Raw genomic sequence first — 19,112 nt, forward strand, 5'->3', positions numbered from 1 at the left:
TTAATTTGCATATACTCACTGATTAGCCAATGAAAAGGGTAGCGATCGTACGCTAATTACCATGTTTCTCTTTTATTAGTGTAGAAAGCTAAGATCTGGAAACAGCCCAAGTGCCCATTAGTGAGTGAGTGGATTACAAAGCTGTGGTACATTTACATAATAGATAGAATATTATCCAACTGTAAAAAGAATTTCTTACCCTTTGTGATAGCATGGATGGACCTGGAAAGTATTATGCTGAGTTAAACAAGCCAGTCAGAGAAAGACATATCACATGATCTCACTTATATGTGGAATCAAATGAGCATAATATACTGATGAACAAAACAGAACCAGAGGCATGGATGAATAGAATAGGCTGAAAAATCTTGGCAGGGAGACAGGAGGAGGTTAACCAAAGAACCTATATACATACTAGAGGCCTGGTGTACAAAATTCATGCACGGGAGGTTCCCCACAGCCCAGCCTGCACCCTCTCCAATCCGGGACCCCTCGGGGGAATGTTTGACTGCCGGTTTAGGCCTGATCCTGGGGATTGGGCCTAAACTGGCAGTCAGACATCCCTCTCACAATCCTGGACTGCTGGCTCCTAACTGCTCACCTGTCTGCCTGCCTGATCACTCCTAACTGCCCCCCCCTGCCAGCCTGATCACCCCTAACCACCTCTGCCTGCCAGCCTGATCATCCCTCACTGCCCCGCTGCTAGCCTGTGCACCCCTAACTGCCTCTGCCTGCCAGCCTGATTGCCCCCAACTGCCCCGCCCAGCCGCTGGCCTGGTTGTCCCTCACTGCCCCCCTGCCAGCCTGGTTGCCCCATGCAGCCTGCTACTCATTCATTTGGTAGCCACTCACTAAACCCCTGCCTGCTGGATGGCCCCACACAGCCTGCTGTTCACTTGTTTGGTTGCCCCTCACTAACCCCCCTGCCGGCCTGGTCGCCCCACAATCTTTTGGTTGTGATGGTCACTTAGGCTTTTATAGAAATAGATACACATAACCAATGGACACAAACAATAGTGTGGCAAAGGCCTGGGGTGGAGCAGGGGCTGGGAGGAAGGGGGCCAAGGGGGGAAAATTGGGGGAATCTGTAATACTGTCAACAATAAAAATAAAATTTAAAAAAGAAAAAGAATACACTTGATTTATCAATATCATAGCAGCATGATTTATAATAACTAAGATTTGGAAACAGCTTAAGTGTCCATCAGCAGATGAGTGGATTACAAAGCTGTGGTACATCTACACAATGGAATATCATGCTGCTGCAAAAGGAAAGAACTCTTGCCCAGCCGAGTGTGGCTCAGCAGTTGAGCATCGACCCAGGAAGCAAGAGGTCACCAGTTCGATTTCCGGTCAGGGCATATGCCCAGGTTGTGGGCTCAATCTCCAGTGGGGGGCGTGCAGGAAGCAGCCAATCAATGATTCTCTCTCATCATCGATGTTTCTATCTCTCTCTCCATCTCCCTTCCTCTCTGAAATCAATAAAAATATATTTGGAAAATAAAGAAAGAATTCTTACCATTTGCAACAGCATGGATGGACCTAGAGAGCATTATGCTGAGTGAAATAAGTCAGTCAGAGAAAGATGAGTATCACATGATCTCACTCATTTGTGGAATGTCATGAACAACATAAACTGGTGAACAAAAATAGATCCAGAGACAGAGAAGTATTGAACAGACCATCAAACCTCATATGGAAGGCAAAGGAGGGTGGGAATGATCAACCAAAGGACTCGTATGCATGCATATAAGCATAACCAATGGACACAGACAATGGGGGGATGGGTGAGGGCCTGTGCTGGGAGGCGGGAGTGGGCTGGGAGAGATCAATTAGGGAAAAAAGAGACATATGTAATACTTTCAACAATAAAGAATTAAAAAAGAAAACTTGTTTGGGAAATACACTGTTAATAAAATAAGAAGACAAACCAAAAGCAGGGAGAAAATATTTGCAAGTCATATTTCTGATGACATGTATACAGAATATGTAATAAACCCTAACAACTCAATAATACCTAAGCAAAGAATCAAGTTCAAAAATTTGCAAAATATTTGGACACTTCTACAAAGAAGACATATGGATTGCAAATAAGCTTATTAATAGATTCTCAACATCATTAGTCACTAGGAAAATGCAAATTAAAACCATAATAATAATAATATACAATTACACATATATTAGAATGGCTAATTTCAAACAAATATGATAAATGCTGGTGAGGAGATTAAAAAAACACAGAAACTTCATAGAATATTATGGAGAAAAATATTGTGTACTTTTGAACACAAGCCATTTTTTAAAATAGTTTAACAGTTTCTTATAAAGTTAAGCATATACTTACCATATGTCCTAGCAATTACAATCCAGAGTATTTGCTCAAGAGAAATTAAACCTTATTTGCAGAGCTAAACCTCCATATAAATGTTTTTAACAGCTTTATTAATAATAGCCAAGTACTTGAAAAAGACCAAATGTCCATTGATGGATTAATGAATAAATCATGGTACATCCATACAATGGAATACTACTCTGAAATTTAAAAATAAAGTACTGATACATACAACACAGGTAAATATCAAATGCATTGTGGTCAATGAAAGAAGCTAGTTTCAGTAGAATACATATGTGTAACTCCATTATTATGGCATTATATAAAATTAAAATTATAGAAACAGATTAGTGGTTGCCAGGGCCTGGGTGGATGGAGGGATTGATTATAAAGAAGCAGCATAAGGGAATTATTTTGGAGTGATATAATTGTTTTGTGTTTTTATGGTGGAGGTGGTTTCATGACTACTGTATATATTTGTCTTAACTCATAAAACTATACACCAAAAGAGTGATATTTACTGTATGTAAATTTAAAGATGAACAATAATGGATTAAAAGGACAATGTAAATAGAGACATATTGGCCAAGATAAAGATACTCAAGGTGTTATATTAACCTAGGCTTAACTCTTTAAAAACAGTAACAAAAACACAATGGCTTATACTCACTTCAAATTTTTATTGTTGGAAAGAATGTGTAATATTTGAATTGAATTTTATGGAATCCCCATTTTAATATCAAATTTTCCAAGAATCAGTACTTATGAGTAAAATATTTTGGTACTTTCCAAATTAGTTAACCAGTTAAGACATTATTAGGGCATTATTAGAGCAGATTTTAAGTGTGACAATAATGTTATATAGGAATTTATCTGATATGTACCCATGTGAAAATATATCCTTAGCTACCAGGAACTTCGAAGGAGGTAGTCATTCCTAGAAACTATTTTTCAAGTACTTCTGAAGCAATAAATCTAAAATATGTTACTCATTGTTCTCCTTGTTTGAATACAATATACTGAGCATAATTTAATGTTTTCTCAATGGCTAAGGGTCCTCATTAAAACATCAAATTTTAAAGCTTAGAGCAATCTAACAAATCCCATACCTGAATATTATAAACAAAAGGGCCTAGTCATATTTAAAAATGTAAATATACATTACAATTATAACATACTCTACAATTTAAGAAAAATCAGTTTGCATATTCCAAATGATTGGACCAATCCAGACTGGAAAGTAAAATAAGTCATTTAATCTAATATTTTATAGACTAGGAAATGGGTACTCATAGAAATTAAGTGATTTACTCAATATACCATAGTGGAGCTGAGAGTAGGTCACAGGTTGTCTTATTCTTGTGGGATGGCATGTGCTGAGTGGGTGGTGCAGTGCAAAGAGTAAATCTTGGGGTGAAGCTAAATGACTTATTTCATATTTAATCCCTTAATTCAGTTACCTTCCCTAACCCAAACCAGTGAACCTCCATTTTTATGAAACCAGTGGATTATTATTTTATCTACCACATATATAAGACCCCAACTTTTAAATGGAAGGTTTTTACAACTTTTTTTTAATTTTTTGTGAAAATGATTAAAAGTTTTGGTAGTATAGTCATTCAATATTGTTCCACTTAATAGACCAAGATAACTAGGGTGGATGGAGGTAATGATAAATTATCTTGCTTATAAGGGTTTGTCTACTTGCTGTAATTTGAAAGAAAAAATAGTAGATCTCTTGAATGAAGTGGACTTCCTGATGTTGCTACTGAATTTAAGGGAAAAACTAAAAAGTTTACACTATTGTTAGAATTGTTGACTCCAGAAATCTGTTTAGTACTGGTTACCTATATTTGGCTGTTAGTGACAAAGGACCTGCTGTGCTTTTAAAGATTCATGTCACATTTGGGTAAATGTAGCAGTTTTAGCCAGCCAATAGAAAAGCATTCCTATATTATTAGTTCAGGTATCATCACACCTGGGGATCCCCCATATCTTGCACTCTAGGCTTTTTATGGTATTACAGCCCTGCAGAAAATGATCAGAGCCTTTACCTTGATTATGCATCAGTGAATTGAAGTTTACTCCCTTCCTCAGAACTCATTCCAAAGTTCTTTGCATCTAAATCCACACCAGATGAATCTTTTCAGTTATTTGACTTCCATCTTTTGTCTCAGCAAAAAACAACGTGCTCTGAAAGCTGGCAACCATAATAGTAGATATTGCTTTGATGGATGCTGTCCTCTGGACCCAACATCTTTGAAAATTGGACAGATTTCAGATAAAAGGTTTATACTTTTACATGGGTAACCCTTCAGAAAATTAGTGGAGTTATTTGTTTCTGAGTGTTCCAGGAAGAAACTCTACTCTCATCTTTCTGGTGCCCTCTCCAATATCTGACTTTCTTTCATCAGCTCTCTAGACATTAGATAGGAAGATGTTTGTATGGGCAAGAAAGAAAGTTGGGTGTATAAATGCAGAGGATTGCTATATGACTGTCTTTAATTTATTTATGAGATGGCTTTGTAATTTAAAATATTCAGACAAAGGGAGTTAATTTTTATGTCAGTGTACTTGGCTTTTTTCCATACCTAGTATACTAGAATGATTTCTATTTTGTTTGGCTTATAGGGTTGTTGTTTTTATTGTTGCTGTTTTTTCTAATTTTGAGAGACACTTTCCTTGGGAAGGGTATTTTTTTTGACTGTCAACTTTTAGCAATAATTTCAGTGTGACAGCTTTTAACAAGAACCTAAAATTGCCTTAATCTAATTATAAATATTTTATACAAAATGAACTACTAGAATTTATCATTTTTAAAAAGAGTTTGACCTGCCTTTTACTTCTGATATTACCAGAGTTGTTTTCTCTTAATATTAAGTATGTTACATATTGATGGGAAGAATAAAGTGTTTTATAAATTTCTCTTATCTAATTATGATGGTATTAATTTAATTAAAAGGTGTATACTTTTCATATGGGTTCTTTTTAGTAAAATGTACATGATTTTTATTCTTAGTTTGTATACTATATAGTTATTAAAATAATTGTTTTAGTATCGACTAAAGCAATTTTCACAGTCACTAAAACTTCTTGTTTATTTTCAAGCTTTAAAAAGGGGGGTTGTTTTAATATATAAAAAGAACCCTTTTACCCAGAAAGAAAGAAAATGAAGACACTTTTTTGTTCCAGAGCACAGCTTCTGGCTATAAGACATATACCAGATGCCTTGCTTGACAAAGAACAGTGAGTGTCCCTGTTGATAATTGACCACGTATGGCTACCACCATCTCTGGCTTTATTAGCCATAAATATTTATTTCAGTGAAAGACACTATCCAGATAAGGCTTTCCTTTTATTGTCTTTAATGTTGGTGTTTTTTCCTAAGCAAATTCAATGTATTTCCATTACGTATAATTTTTCAGTGAGAACCTGTCTCCCTTTGGCACACAGATTTTTGCCCACTAATGGGGATTAATTGACTTTAAAATATCTTGCAGCTTCAAAGCACTGAAATTGTTTTTTAAAAACTTGCAAATTCTACACATACCCAGTTTTTATTCCAATTTTCAGAGTATCTTCTTTTATTTTTAGATGAATCTACGTTCTGTATTTACTGTAGAACAACAAAGGATTTTACAGCGTTATTATGAAAATGGAATGACAAATCAAAGTAAAAATTGCTTTCAGCTAATATTACAGTGTGCACAGGAGACTAAGCTGGACTTCAGTGTAGTCAGGGTAAGTATTGAGGTCTCACATTCTTGAATTTATAGCTTTTTATTACAAGTTATAATTGCTTAATATAAGAAAAACTATCAGGGTATGAAGTCACTAACTTTATAAACAGCTTCATTTCCCTGGTATATTAATTTTAAAATAGACCAAGCTAATTATTTAGTATGTATGTGTTTCTATGAATACCTTGAAGAAACTAAAAATAATTTGCATTTAAACATATCTTTAAATATCCCAGTTCTTCGAACGAACGAATACCTTTAAAATTAGTTGTTGATTTTATGCTGCTTTTAACCTAGAATTAATATAGATATATAACCCTACAAAATCCTATCAGTAAAACAGGTATTTACTGAGGGACTATTATGTATCTAGCATATTTTCTTTTATCTAAAAACAAGAAAAAAGGAATATTTTCAGGCATTTATAACTTGAGTATTTTTGTCTTTTTAGGAAAATCTAGACTTTCTTATGGATATTTCCTCTTTTAATTAAAATGCATGCATTTTAATGGGTTAGCAAGTAAAGGACAAGAAATCACAAGGGAGGAAATGTTTCTTTATCACAATCATATTCATCTATAAAAATCAGAGCTGTTAAACGTTTGAGAAAGCAATGAGAAGGTGATGGAGAGGAGGCAAGAGATAAATCTATCAGAACTAGTCACAGATTTTACTGGCATAGGTCCTTTTTGTCTGGACACGCTACAAATCCTGCTGGTGTGAATCCTTAGGGATTTAAATATTAGCAGCTTTCCCATCCTTCTCATCATCAGGTTAATTTGGGAAAGAGAAAGAATGTCTTTTTTCAATTATTTTTCTCAGAGAAACTTTCAAAGACCATACATATAAAAAATATCCTGATAAGCAAACTTATTTGGGAAATCAATTTCTTAAAAACTAAATGATGTATTCATCTTCAAATAGGAAATTGTGCCACCAATTCTAGGGGTGTGGGGATATTCAGGATATCTATTACTTACTGGCTGAGATCAACCACCATAAACTAGAATTTTTTCCTATTGATAGCTTAAAATTCCCTATTTGAAATGCCTTTAGTGAACTTGAGAGAAAAAATGTTTAATTGCTTTAGAAAAATAATATAAAGTGCATAATATTTCAAATTGATGAGGTTTCACTTTATAAGTACAAACTCATTCCCCCCACACCCATGGCAACTTCTTTCTTTCTTCCCTTTTTTCCCCGTTTTATTTTACCATTGCTTTAAAGCGAAATACCTGCTTAGGCAGCTGCTTTGTGGACTGTGACCTCTCATATTTCCAATTTGTTATTGAATCTTTCCTAATAACTTACTGATTGTACTTGAATATTGAGAGTGTTGAAACACACAGATTTATATTTATGCTTCAAATGATGTGAAATCTAAAACAAACAATAGAAATAAAAAGAAATAAGTTCATAGAATGTAAGCTTACAAGTAAAATGTTATATAAATCATAAGGAATTGTGCCAAACAGGTTCATTCTCTCTGTTGTAGGAGAGCGTACAGAAATTTGATCTTCCAAATGTAAATTCCAACACAGTTTTGGTGGCTTTTCTAGTCAGACAAAAAGGGAGTTCTTTATCGACTCATCATCCACAACCTCCCCTGCCCCCAGTATTTTGCTTGGTCTGTATGTTCTTTTGAAACATAACTTACTGTTCTTGTTTATAATATAGTGTTTGTTGTGGTTTTCTTCATTTTACTAAACATGATCTTAATGTAAATAGAACTTAAAAGGTTAAAATATCCATACAAAAATAAATATGATGGGGTAATGGTATAGGAAAACAAAGAGGAAGGTCTAAAAAAAGGAAAATAAGTTGGGAATTTCTAAGATAAAACTGAAAAGAATCTTATGGACACTGAGGATTGATGACCCCAGTATCTTTCCACTTTTTATCTTGTATCACTTTCCTAGTCCAAATCCCAAATTAACATATCTATTTGTTTAACCTATTTTTTCTCACACACCAATAAAGCCTTTGGAAAGAAAAATAATGTATATTCTGTAAGCACTGGTAAATTTTGGATTCTGTAAGTGAATGACTTTTAGGAAAAAAGTTTTTCAGTTATTTGGAACCTTCAGACAATGAATTTTCTTTATTTTTAACATTTTAAGTGGACAACATTTTTAATGCATACTTTATCACTATACTTCAGTAGAGAATATTGAAAATAATTAAATCCTTACTTTTTGACTCAGAGTTTTATTATGGAAATCAATTACTGTACTGTGCTCACATAATAATGCTCACAATATGCTAAGGTGTATGCGGTGACTTTCTCCTTTACTAAAAAACACCAGTGTAATAATTTCTCACATCAATTCTTGTGTGTGTGTGTGTATGTGCGTGTGTTTCCTTCTCCTTTTTAGTGAGCAATATGCATTTAGTAAACATTCTTAGTTTTGGTGCTAACAAAGTGTCCCCAAAAGCAAACTCAATCCCAAGTCCCCTCATATTTGTGATTCCTAACTTATTATAGATTAGAATACCAAGTTTGGTAAATCCTATATAATAAAATATGCAAATTGTCCCCTTGACAGGGAGTTCAATTGGGAGTTCAACCAGGGAGTGGGGCCGGCCGACTAACTGCTTTTGGCCCCTCACCCTGGCCATCCTGCCCCGATTGGGGGCTGGCCAGCAGGACCCCATCTGTGCACGAATTCATGCACCAGGCCTCTAGTTATATATAAAACAAAATAAGATGGGTTTTAAGGTCAGGGGTTGTTTTAGTAAAATACATAGATCTTGTTACATCTATGTTGTCTGCCTTCTGAGTTTAGATAGCTGAGTGTGCTATGCACATGATATTCTACTGAATTTTATTTTGTGATGGGTAGATAATATAAATACCTAGGGATTTACGTAAAAAATATTTGCACTATCTAAGTCAGTCATAAATTAACAATGCACTGGGGTCACTCTTAAACTTCTGTGTTAGGGTAGGTATTCTGATATTGTGATGAGAACATGGTAGGCTATTTATTTGTTTTCTCAGAAATATTGCAGAGCTGCCCTTCCAATGTAGTAGCTCTTGAGTTCACATTTTACCAGTTCACTATGCTTTTGTGTTTATAATTTTAAAATGTAATGCTTATATATTTTTATAAAAATTATGTCTCATAATTATTTTGCATATTTTTTCATACTTGAAAATCCATATCACAATTATTTATTTGGAATATTTGTAAATTTTACCTTTTTGAACCATACATCAAAATTATATTTATCCAAAAACATTTATTTTTAGATATTTCTCTTGAGTATATACTTTAAAACTTTCTAGATTTTCTCCCCTGTCTCCTTCTGTGACATTTATATTCATTTGTCCCTCTGCTTATAATTCTCACTTCTGCGTTTAGAAAAATTAATTCAGAGTTCACCTTTAAAATTTCCACAGCCTCATATAAAGTAAAATGGAGCCATCTCATTTCCTGGAACATTTTATTTATTAGAGAAATATTAATTACAAAAGTATAAAATGGCCACCAGAGATGACCATTTTAGGAATTTCTCACCATAGTGGAAGAAGAATGTTTTGAGAACAAGAAAATTGATTTTAAATTCTGGTGGCAGGTCACTTAATATTTCTAAACCTCAGTTTCTTCACTTACACAATTTTAAAATAACACCTAGCAAAGGAGATGATATCTATAAAAACATATGATGGGTACTTAATACATTATAGCTTTTATTTATAGTATTGGAGCAACATTAATATAGCTTATAGTATAAAAAGCATAGAAAATTGGATAATTTTTGTGGTCTTCTAAAACTTTTGATCACACAAAAGTTAACCGAATATTAAATTTACCCTACACCATATCCATGTGAAACTAGTTCATTTAATGTTTTCACTTATTTATTTTTTAAGAATTCTTAATAAATAAATGTTTTTTGGTAGTTTATAATCTGGTGTACATTTTGAAATAATTATAGAGTTTATTGATCATGTTATAGAATGAAATATTTCTTATTGCACATTTTAAGAAGAATCATGATTCAAAAATGTAATAATACTAAGATTATTACATATTATTTATATAAAAGTACATTTTTGTAATCAATTCCTGAATGCCAATCACTAGTGTTATTTTATTAATAATATATATTTCTGTTTATAAACGCAATACATATTTACAGCATAACATTTGGTAAGGAGAGAAAAGTGTAAAGAAGAAAATAACTACCATAAATTAATGACAAACAGAAAAAATATTTGCAACTTATGACAAAGTGTTGCTACCTTTAGTAGAAAATTGCTCCTATAAATCAATTAAAAAACAAATACCCAATATAAAAATAAGTAAAGGTAACGGATAAGCTATTCTATCAAAGCAATAGAATAACCATAGAAATTTAAATCAAAACAGCAATTATATACCTCTTATTAACTCCTGGAGTACAAAAGACCACAAAAATAAAATGCAAAGTCTTGGTAAGGTTGTGGAGAAAGCAGAACTCTTATAAATACATGGCAAGGTAGTTTGAAAATATCAAAAAGCACAACAATTTCTTTCTAGAATAACATTCTAACAGACCAATAACACAAGGATGCATGTACAATGATGTGTGTTGTAGTATGTTTTATAATAGTGAATATTTATAAAAATAACCTAAATATCTAGCAATATTAAATTAACCAAGTTATAAAATATTAATAGAAGAAAAATTTTTAACCTGAAAATTGCAAGTATATATTTGTTTAACACTATCACAAGCATTTTCCAATGACATTAACTACCTTAACTATGCTTCCAGTTTTTCATTATTATAAAGAAACATATGATGAACGTCATTAGATACAAACTTATATACATCTATGATTATTTTTAGGATAAATTCACAAAAGTGGATTTACTAGGTCAAAGGATATAAACATTTTTAAAGTTCTTGCTGTGGATAAATTAATTGGTTGGGTTTTGAGGACAGGAGCAACAATACAATTCCATTATCAAAGTTCCTTGGTATTTATTAAATACAAGTCCCTGATCATTCTGACCTTATACTTTAGTTATTTTTAATTTCATTATATCTCTTTTTTCCTTTAATTTGTATAGGCCTTGGTTCTCTCATAAATGGAAATGCAATTTATCATACAGAAATCGTTTTACCTTGTCTTTTTTGTTAATAAATTTTCTATAACATATTTTTTTTGTTCTTCCAGACGTGGGTCGGCAATAAGAGAAGAAAAATGAGCAGTAAAAATTCTGAATCAGGAGCAGCAACGACAGGAACTATTTCTGGTACCTCTTTGGCAGCTCCAGACATTACAGTAAGAAATGTGGTTAATATTTCTCAACCCTCAAGCCAACAGTCTTCTTGGTCATCTGCCAATAATGATGTCATTGTGACTGGAATATACAGTCCAGCCAGTTCATTAAGTAAGCAAGGGACAACCAAGTATACAAATACACAAATTACGGAAGCACATAAAATCCCCATTCAGAAAACGGCCAGTGAAAATGGTACCGAGTTTCAGCTGCACATTCCTGTTCAAAGACAAGTAGCACACTGTAAAAATGCCTCTCTGCTCTTGGGTGAAAAAACGATTATTTTGTCAAGACAAACAAGTGTTCTAAATGCTGGAAACTCAGTGTACACAAAGAAAAACTACGGAAGCTCTTCAATGCAAGCCTCTGATATTATGGTACCTCAAAAGCCATCTGTGTGCCACCGACCTTGCAAAATTGAACCAGTTGGAATTCAAAGGCCATATAAGCCTGAACACGCACGTCTAACATCACATAACTTATGTGGGCAAAAGCCACCTATTAGAGATCCTTACTGTAGAACACAAAACTTAGAAATCCGTGAAGTATTTTCATTGGCAGTTAGTGATTACCCCCAGAGAATTCTGGGAGGAAATCCTCCACAGAAGCCTAGTTCAGCAGAAGGAACTTGTTTGTCCATTGCAATGGAGACTGGAGATGCTGATGATGAGTATGCCAGAGAGGAAGAGTTAGCATTGATGGGAGCACAGATACCAAGCTACTCAAGATTTTATGAAAGTTGCAGTTCCCTTCGAGCTGAGAACCAAAGTACAGCTTTGCCAGGACCAGGAAGAAATATGCCAAATTCACAGATGGTGAATATTAGAGACTTGTCAAACAATGTACTATATCAAAACAGAGACTACCATCTGACACCACGGACCTCATTACATACAGCATCTACAACAATTTACAGTAATACAAATCCACCACGGAATAATTTTTCTTCACATTTTGCATCATCAAACCAATTGAGGTTATCACAAAACCAAAACAATTACCAGGTAATGTGTAAGTTTGTTATATAAAGGTTTTAAAAACCATTGTTTGGTATAAAAAGCTGTGTTGGTATCCAGTTAGACTTGAGACCTGGATCCCTAATTCAAATTTTGAAGTCATTTGAGATTTTTTTTTTTTTGCTTCAAAATGGTGGTTTGGGGTCAACTCTTTGAAGAATCTTGTACTTTTTTGGTCATGTTTATGTTGAATTTTTCTTCATGGAATATAATAATTTTTATAACATGGCAGCTTTCTCCTGACATTTAAAATTATTTGACCAGCAAATAGTAATCTTATGGGAAGCAATGCCTTTGCAATCACTAAAATAGGACTAAATTGGCTACATTCATCCCTTTGAACATAGATTATTCCTATAATGATTTTTACTTGTAGTGTGAGGAGATGTCACTAGATGAGTGGTGCTTTCCCTGGGTACATTGTCAGGGAAGCCAATCATTTCTCTAGGTGATGATGGCTGGGAAGTCAGAGCCTGCTGTAACTAAGCCAACTCCTTTTTATAAAAGGAAGTGCTTTATTCAAACATTAAGTGGAACATTAATCACATAGTCTTTTTAAAAAATGTGTATAAGGCATGGTCAGAATAAAAATTAAAGCAAATTTTACCTGTAAAAAAATAAATTACATTTCTTTACTTTTCCATATATTTAATTATCTACATGTGCTTCAAATATTCTCAAGAGTGGGGTATAAGCCTTTCTTAGAACCGTAAAGTTATAGATCTCTCTTAAAAATCTCTTTCAGAGAATTTGAATTGCAGAGCATGAATATTTGCCCTTTTTCCTTGCTATTAGCTAGACTCTACTTTGTTCAAACACAATATTTAAGTTTTCTCTGGATTTAAGATGCTTCCTGGCTATTCTCAATTAATATAAAAAATAAACTTACCTTAACTCCCTTCATTTTCTAATACTCTACTTCAAAATGAAAAGCAATAACAGAGTATGAGAACTAACCTAGCCCTAACAGAAGAGGATTCTATCATCATTAGTAATCAGTTTTTTATTGAGAGTCTACTGATTTTTCTGTATTTGTTCTTTCCTAAAGCATGTTTAAACTAACATTGAATCATACCATAAAGTTCCTCCCCAACACAACCTTTCATTCCCTACTTTTTTTTTACCCCTTCAGTTTAGTTTTAAATAACAATCTATCTATATAAAAGCCTAAGTGACCATCACAACCAAATGGAAGACTAACAGGCTGCATGGGGCGACCCAGCTGGCAGGGGGGCAGTTGGGGACAACCAGGCTGGTGGGGGGCAGTTGGGGGTGATCAGGCTGGCAGGGGGGCAATTAGGGGCAATCAGGCAGGCAGGCAGGTGAGCGGTTAGCAGCCAGCGGTCCAGGATTGTGAGAGGGTGCAGGCTGGGCTGATGGGACCCTCCCCACCATGCACAAATTTCGTGACCCGGGCTTCTAGTCCTATATAATAAAGAGGTGATATGCAAATTGACTATCACTTAGCCACAAAGATGGTGGTGGCCACAGCGGAGGCCGGGGGTTTTCCATAACACAAGATGGCTGCAACCACAGCGGAGGCTGAGTTCCCGTAATGAGCCTTAACAAGCAATCAGCAAGGACCTGAGGCTGCCCCTCCATGCCCCCCTGTGGGGCTTGACATGGGACTTCAGGCCACTCCCCCTGCCCTGGTGCCAGGCCAGGGGACCTCAGACCATGCCCCCCCACCTGGCAGGGCTTGACAGGTGACCTCAGGACATGCCCCCCACCCAAGCACCGAGCCAGGGTACCTGAGGCCGCACCCCCTGCCCAGCAAGGCTTGACAGGGGACCTCAAGGTGCACCCCCCGCCTGGTAGGGCTTGACGAGGGACCTCAGGCCGTGCCCACCACCCTGGCACCAGGCCAAGGGACCTGAGGCCATGAACCCCCTGATGGGGCTTGACAGGGGATCTCAGGCCACTCCCCCCACCCTGTTGCCAGGGCTTGACAGGGGACCTCAGGCCATGCCCCCCATCTGGTAGGGCTTTATGGGGGACCTCAGGCTATGCTCCTGCCCCTGATGGGGGACCTCAGGCCTCACCCTCCACCCAGGCACTGGGCCAGGGGACCTGAGGCTGCAGCTCCACCCCAGCTCCGGGCCAGGGGACCTCAGGCTGTTCCCCCGCCTGGTGGGGCTTGACAAGGGTGAGACTGGCCGAGTCTGGATTTAGCCCAATGGGGGTGGGGCCGTCTGGGTCTGGGTCTCACGCGATTTTGAGGTGCAAGTGAATGGGCACGGACTTGACTCTGGGTTCCGTGGTGTGCCCCAGATTCTGACAGGAGGAATATTTTCATATACATTTTACTAATTTTCTTTCATCTCTGATACTTCTATTATAGAGAAAGGGAAAATAGCAATATTAAAATACTTCCTCTAATTAATCCCCTTTTAATGTGCATGAATTTTGTGCACCAGGCCACTAGTATTAACAATACATTTAGCATTGTTGAAAGTTTTACACAGGCATCAACATTTACTTTATATACCTGACCTCACTTAATTTCCATGGCCATCTAGACATACAGATACTTAATCCACATTCCAGTAACTTGTCCAGGATCACACAGTCAGTACATGTGAGAACTACAACTCAAAAATATATCATGTTTTTTTCCCCTGCTTTACCATACACCCTAACAATGTTAGATGCATTAGAGTATTTGGATGTCTGAGAGTAAAATTTTAATTTTTAATTTTTCATAAGCTAACTGTTCCCATAAGGGCAATTTATCCTATAGTTATACCTTTTTATAGTCTCTATTTTTTTCTGAAAGAACTTTCAAAGGGATTTAATTTATATAAAATAACTTTAAATGGAATAAAACTTAGCTAATTTTTAAAGAGTAATCTTTTTTAAAGAAAGGCAGTCTGACATAATTTCAAGCATGGGCTTAGAACCTGATATACCTTGGTTCAATCTAGGCTCTGCCACTTTCTACTTGTGTGATTTCGGGCAAGTGACATAACCTTCCTTGTGACAGTTTTCTCATTTGTATAATATAGTTAGTAACACCTACTTCTCAGGAATGCTGTATCAAGAAATGGCACAAGCTGTGCAAGGCTCCTTGCATGCTCTATGGTATAAATTTTCTTATACTTACAACCTCACAGTTAGAAAGTCAATTAAATTGCTAGTTTAGGTCTTTATATCCTATTTCAAGTAAAATATTGCAATATCATATTGTAGTTGGGGAAATAATAGCTGTAGTGCTGGCTGAGAGAAGACTGGAGATCAGCTATGACCTTCACCATCATCTATTGATTAAAATCCCATGTATTTCTCTTTATATTATACCAGACCTCCTCCAACTTGACTTGAGACAGTATGGGAGAGACTGTTTGCCTAGAACCCTTGGGGCATCATTTGCCCCTCCCCCCTTTCTTTTAATTAGTTGATAGTTGGGGAAAACAAGGCAGCCTGGGGAAGTGTAGTAAAGCAGGTTTAGCATCTTAGTCTATTTGGGTTGCTATAGTATAGCAAAAATACCATAGACTGGTAGCTTAAATAACAAACATTTATTTCTCCCAGTTTTGGAGGCCAGGTAGCTCAAGATCAAGGTGTTGGCAGATTCTGTCTGGTAAGATCCTGCTTCCTAATGCATAGAAGACCCTCTTCTCACTGTGTCTTCATAAGGTGGAGTAAGAAAGTATCTTTTGTAACAGCACTAATCCCATTCTTGAGGTCTCCATTCTTATGACCTAACCATCTCCTAAATAAAGCTCAACCTCAAAATACCATCACATTAGGCTTCTTCTTTTTTTTTTCATCACATTAGGTTTCAACAAGTGAGTTCAGCTGGGACACAAGCATTCAATCCATGTTAGTTATCCTCCAAGATTTTAATGAAATTCATTACCAAGCTGTATTACTATAACATCATGACTTAGAAAAATAGAATGTATGGCCATCTTGACAGCTTTCTAGCTATGAAACTATAAGCAACAATTCTATTTTGTTTCTGAACCTGGGAATATGTAACAGAGATATTTGCCTCTTCTTTTTGTTACACCTGGTATCTTCAACCTAGTCCTGAAGGATAGTCTAATTCCAAGCTATCTTGGTGAATGAGCACAAATTGAGGGAATCCTAAAGGATGCTAAAAAGTTTTGCAGCCCCTTGGGAATCATAATAAGGTTAAAGTGGTAGTAAGGAAATTGTCAGGAGTTGTTTATACAGTAGGGCCTTGACTTACGAGTGTCCCGACTAACGAGTTTTTCGAGATACGAGCCGTCTCTCGGCCGATTTTTTGCTTTGAGTTGCGAACTAAAATTCAGGTTACGAGCCAGCTTCAGATACCCCACCGCTAGTTGGCGCAGCAAACGTCACAGTGAAAGCCACAACATCAGCCCAGCATCATGTGTCTCACTCGTTCACTTCTTGATTTGACATATGAATAATCTGAGTTACAAGCTCCGTCACGGAATGAATTAAACTCATAAGTCAAGGCCCCACTGTACTAGGATATCATAGCCCAGTTACATTTCAAAAACTCGCAAGGCTGACCTCACTCCTTAGAGGACATATTGCAGCCCTATTGGTCTCCAAAGTGCCATTCACTTTTCATGTCATTGCTGTTAGTCCACTATGTATCATTAGTTTTTCATTATTAAAGATTAATAATTAACTAGAGGCCCGGTGCACAAAAATTTGTGCACTCGGGGGGGGGGGTCCCCAGCCCGGCCTGTGCCCTCTCACAGTCTGGGACCCCTCGGGAGATAACGACCTGCTGGCTTAGGCCTGCTCCCAGGTGGCAGAGGGCAGGCCCAATCCCTAAGTGCAGCCCCTGGTCAGGCTCAGAGCAGGGCCGATTGGGGAGTTGGGGCACCGCCCCATCATGCACAGAGCAGGGCGGATCGGGAGGTTGCAATGCCACCCTCAGTCACGCTCAGGGTGGGGCCGATTGGGGGGTTGGGGCACCGCCCCCTGTCACACTCAAGGCAGGGTCGATGGGGAGGTTGCGGCGCCACCCCCCTGTCACGCACAGAGCAGGGCCAATCAGGGGGTTGGGGTGCTGCCCCCTGTCACTCACAGAGCAGGGGGGATAGGGAGGTTGTGTGATTTAGGAGTTAATAAAAGTAGAACACTTTGAGCTTCTTTTAAAAGATACTTTATAAGTTCAATGTATTTATCCCTATTAATGAAAGTGCTTTGGTAGTGCCTTCCAACTTTCATCAGTATTTCTGGGGTTTGGTGCATTTAAAAAAAATAAACATATAAGTTTAATAGTTGTGAAAACTTTAAACATCATGGCATTCTGAACCAGTACAAATGATATTTTGCTCTGAGGAAAGTGAAGGTCAGTAACATTCAGTGACTGTTAAAATAATTATCAGGCAAATATGCAACTTCAAAAAAGTCACAGTCGTCTGTATTGAATGGCTTTAGTTAGCAGATATAATTTTACAGAACTTTATTGCGTTAAAATTCACATAGTTTGAATTTACATATTAGAAGTGTATACCAGTGTACTGGTTAATAATGCAGATTTTGTAATCAAAGAAAACACAATAATTTCAAGAGAAACATCAAAAGTGCTTTATTCAAAGTAATGTCCATCACTAGCTACACATTTCCCCCATCTTTCAGGTAATTTGTGGATAACGTCCCAATAGAACTTTTCTTGTTTTGAGGCAATCCATTCAGAGAACCAATTTTCCACTTCTTTGTACATTTTGAAGTGCTGCTCAGAAAGTGCGTGTGACATCGATCAGAACAAGTGATAATCTGAAGAAGCAAGGTCTGGTAAATACGGCGGGTGGGTTAATACTTCCCAGGCAAGATCTTTTAACGTGTCTTTAACTGGTTTTGAAGTATGTGATAGTGGGTTATCATGAAGCAAAATTACTTTGTCGTGTCTTCTGACCCATTCTGGTCGTTTTACGATCACAGCGTGGTTCAAATTGATTATTTGTTGTTGGTAGCAATCAGTATTAATGGTTTCACCTGGTTTTAGAAGCTCATAATGCACAACACCTTCCTGATCCCACCAAATGCAGAGCATTGTCTTCTTTCCCAAGCGATTTGGCCTTGCAGACGATGTTAATGGTTGACCTGGATCAACGCATGATTTTGTGCATTTGGGATTCTCAAAATAAATCCACTTTTCATCGCCAGTCCCAATTTGATGCAAAAAAGACTTTCTTTCGTGCTGTTGAAGCAACATTTTACTGGTGACTTTTTGGTTTTCCATTTGTCTTTCGTTCAGTTGATGAGGCACCCATTTTCCTTCCTTTAAAATCTTTCCCATTGCATGTTTGCTGACCAATGTTTAATGTTTCTGCAAGTTGTTTTTGAGTTTGACAGGCACCTTCATCCAATAATGCTTGTAATTGTTGGTCTTCAAACTTTTTTGGTTGACCTGGACGTTCTTTGTCTTTCACATTGAAATCATCATTTTTTAAGCATTTAAACTAGTGTTCACAAGTACCTTGAGATGGAACATGTTCACCATAAGCTTCCCAAAGTATACGATAACTTTCAGCAGCACTTTTCTTCAAAATAAAAACTTCCCGCAAATGCTCTTTTTTTGGCACGAAATTCAACATTTTTAAGTGTAAAAATATCTATGATGTTAACACCTTCAGAAAATTTGCCATATGAAGTTTTGAAGCTTGCTGTCAATACAACAAAATAGCATACATATCAAATCGCATATATATCAACATGTGTAACTCCATCTATTGAAAAAAATCCGCATTATTAACTGGTACACCTAGTATATATATAAATTGGCAGAGAAGATGGT

At 36.5% G+C, this 19,112-nt stretch overlaps 1 protein-coding gene across 1 annotated transcript in view; it reads left to right on the forward strand.

Annotated features, from left to right (window-relative positions):
- The window catches only part of HDX (highly divergent homeobox), a 137,713-nt gene that overhangs the window by 32,282 nt on the left and 86,319 nt on the right, over window positions 1-19,112 (forward strand). The window contains exons 2-3 of the mRNA XM_006082808.3: window positions 5,927-6,073; window positions 11,243-12,352. Of these exons, the coding sequence (XP_006082870.1) occupies window positions 5,927-6,073; window positions 11,243-12,352 (1,257 nt within the window). The remainder of the gene's footprint in view (window positions 1-5,926; window positions 6,074-11,242; window positions 12,353-19,112) is intronic.

This window comes from Myotis lucifugus, unplaced genomic scaffold (genome assembly GCF_000147115.1).
Source record: "Myotis lucifugus unplaced genomic scaffold, Myoluc2.0 scaffold_4, whole genome shotgun sequence".
Classification (NCBI taxonomy): Eukaryota; Metazoa; Chordata; class Mammalia; order Chiroptera; family Vespertilionidae; genus Myotis; species Myotis lucifugus.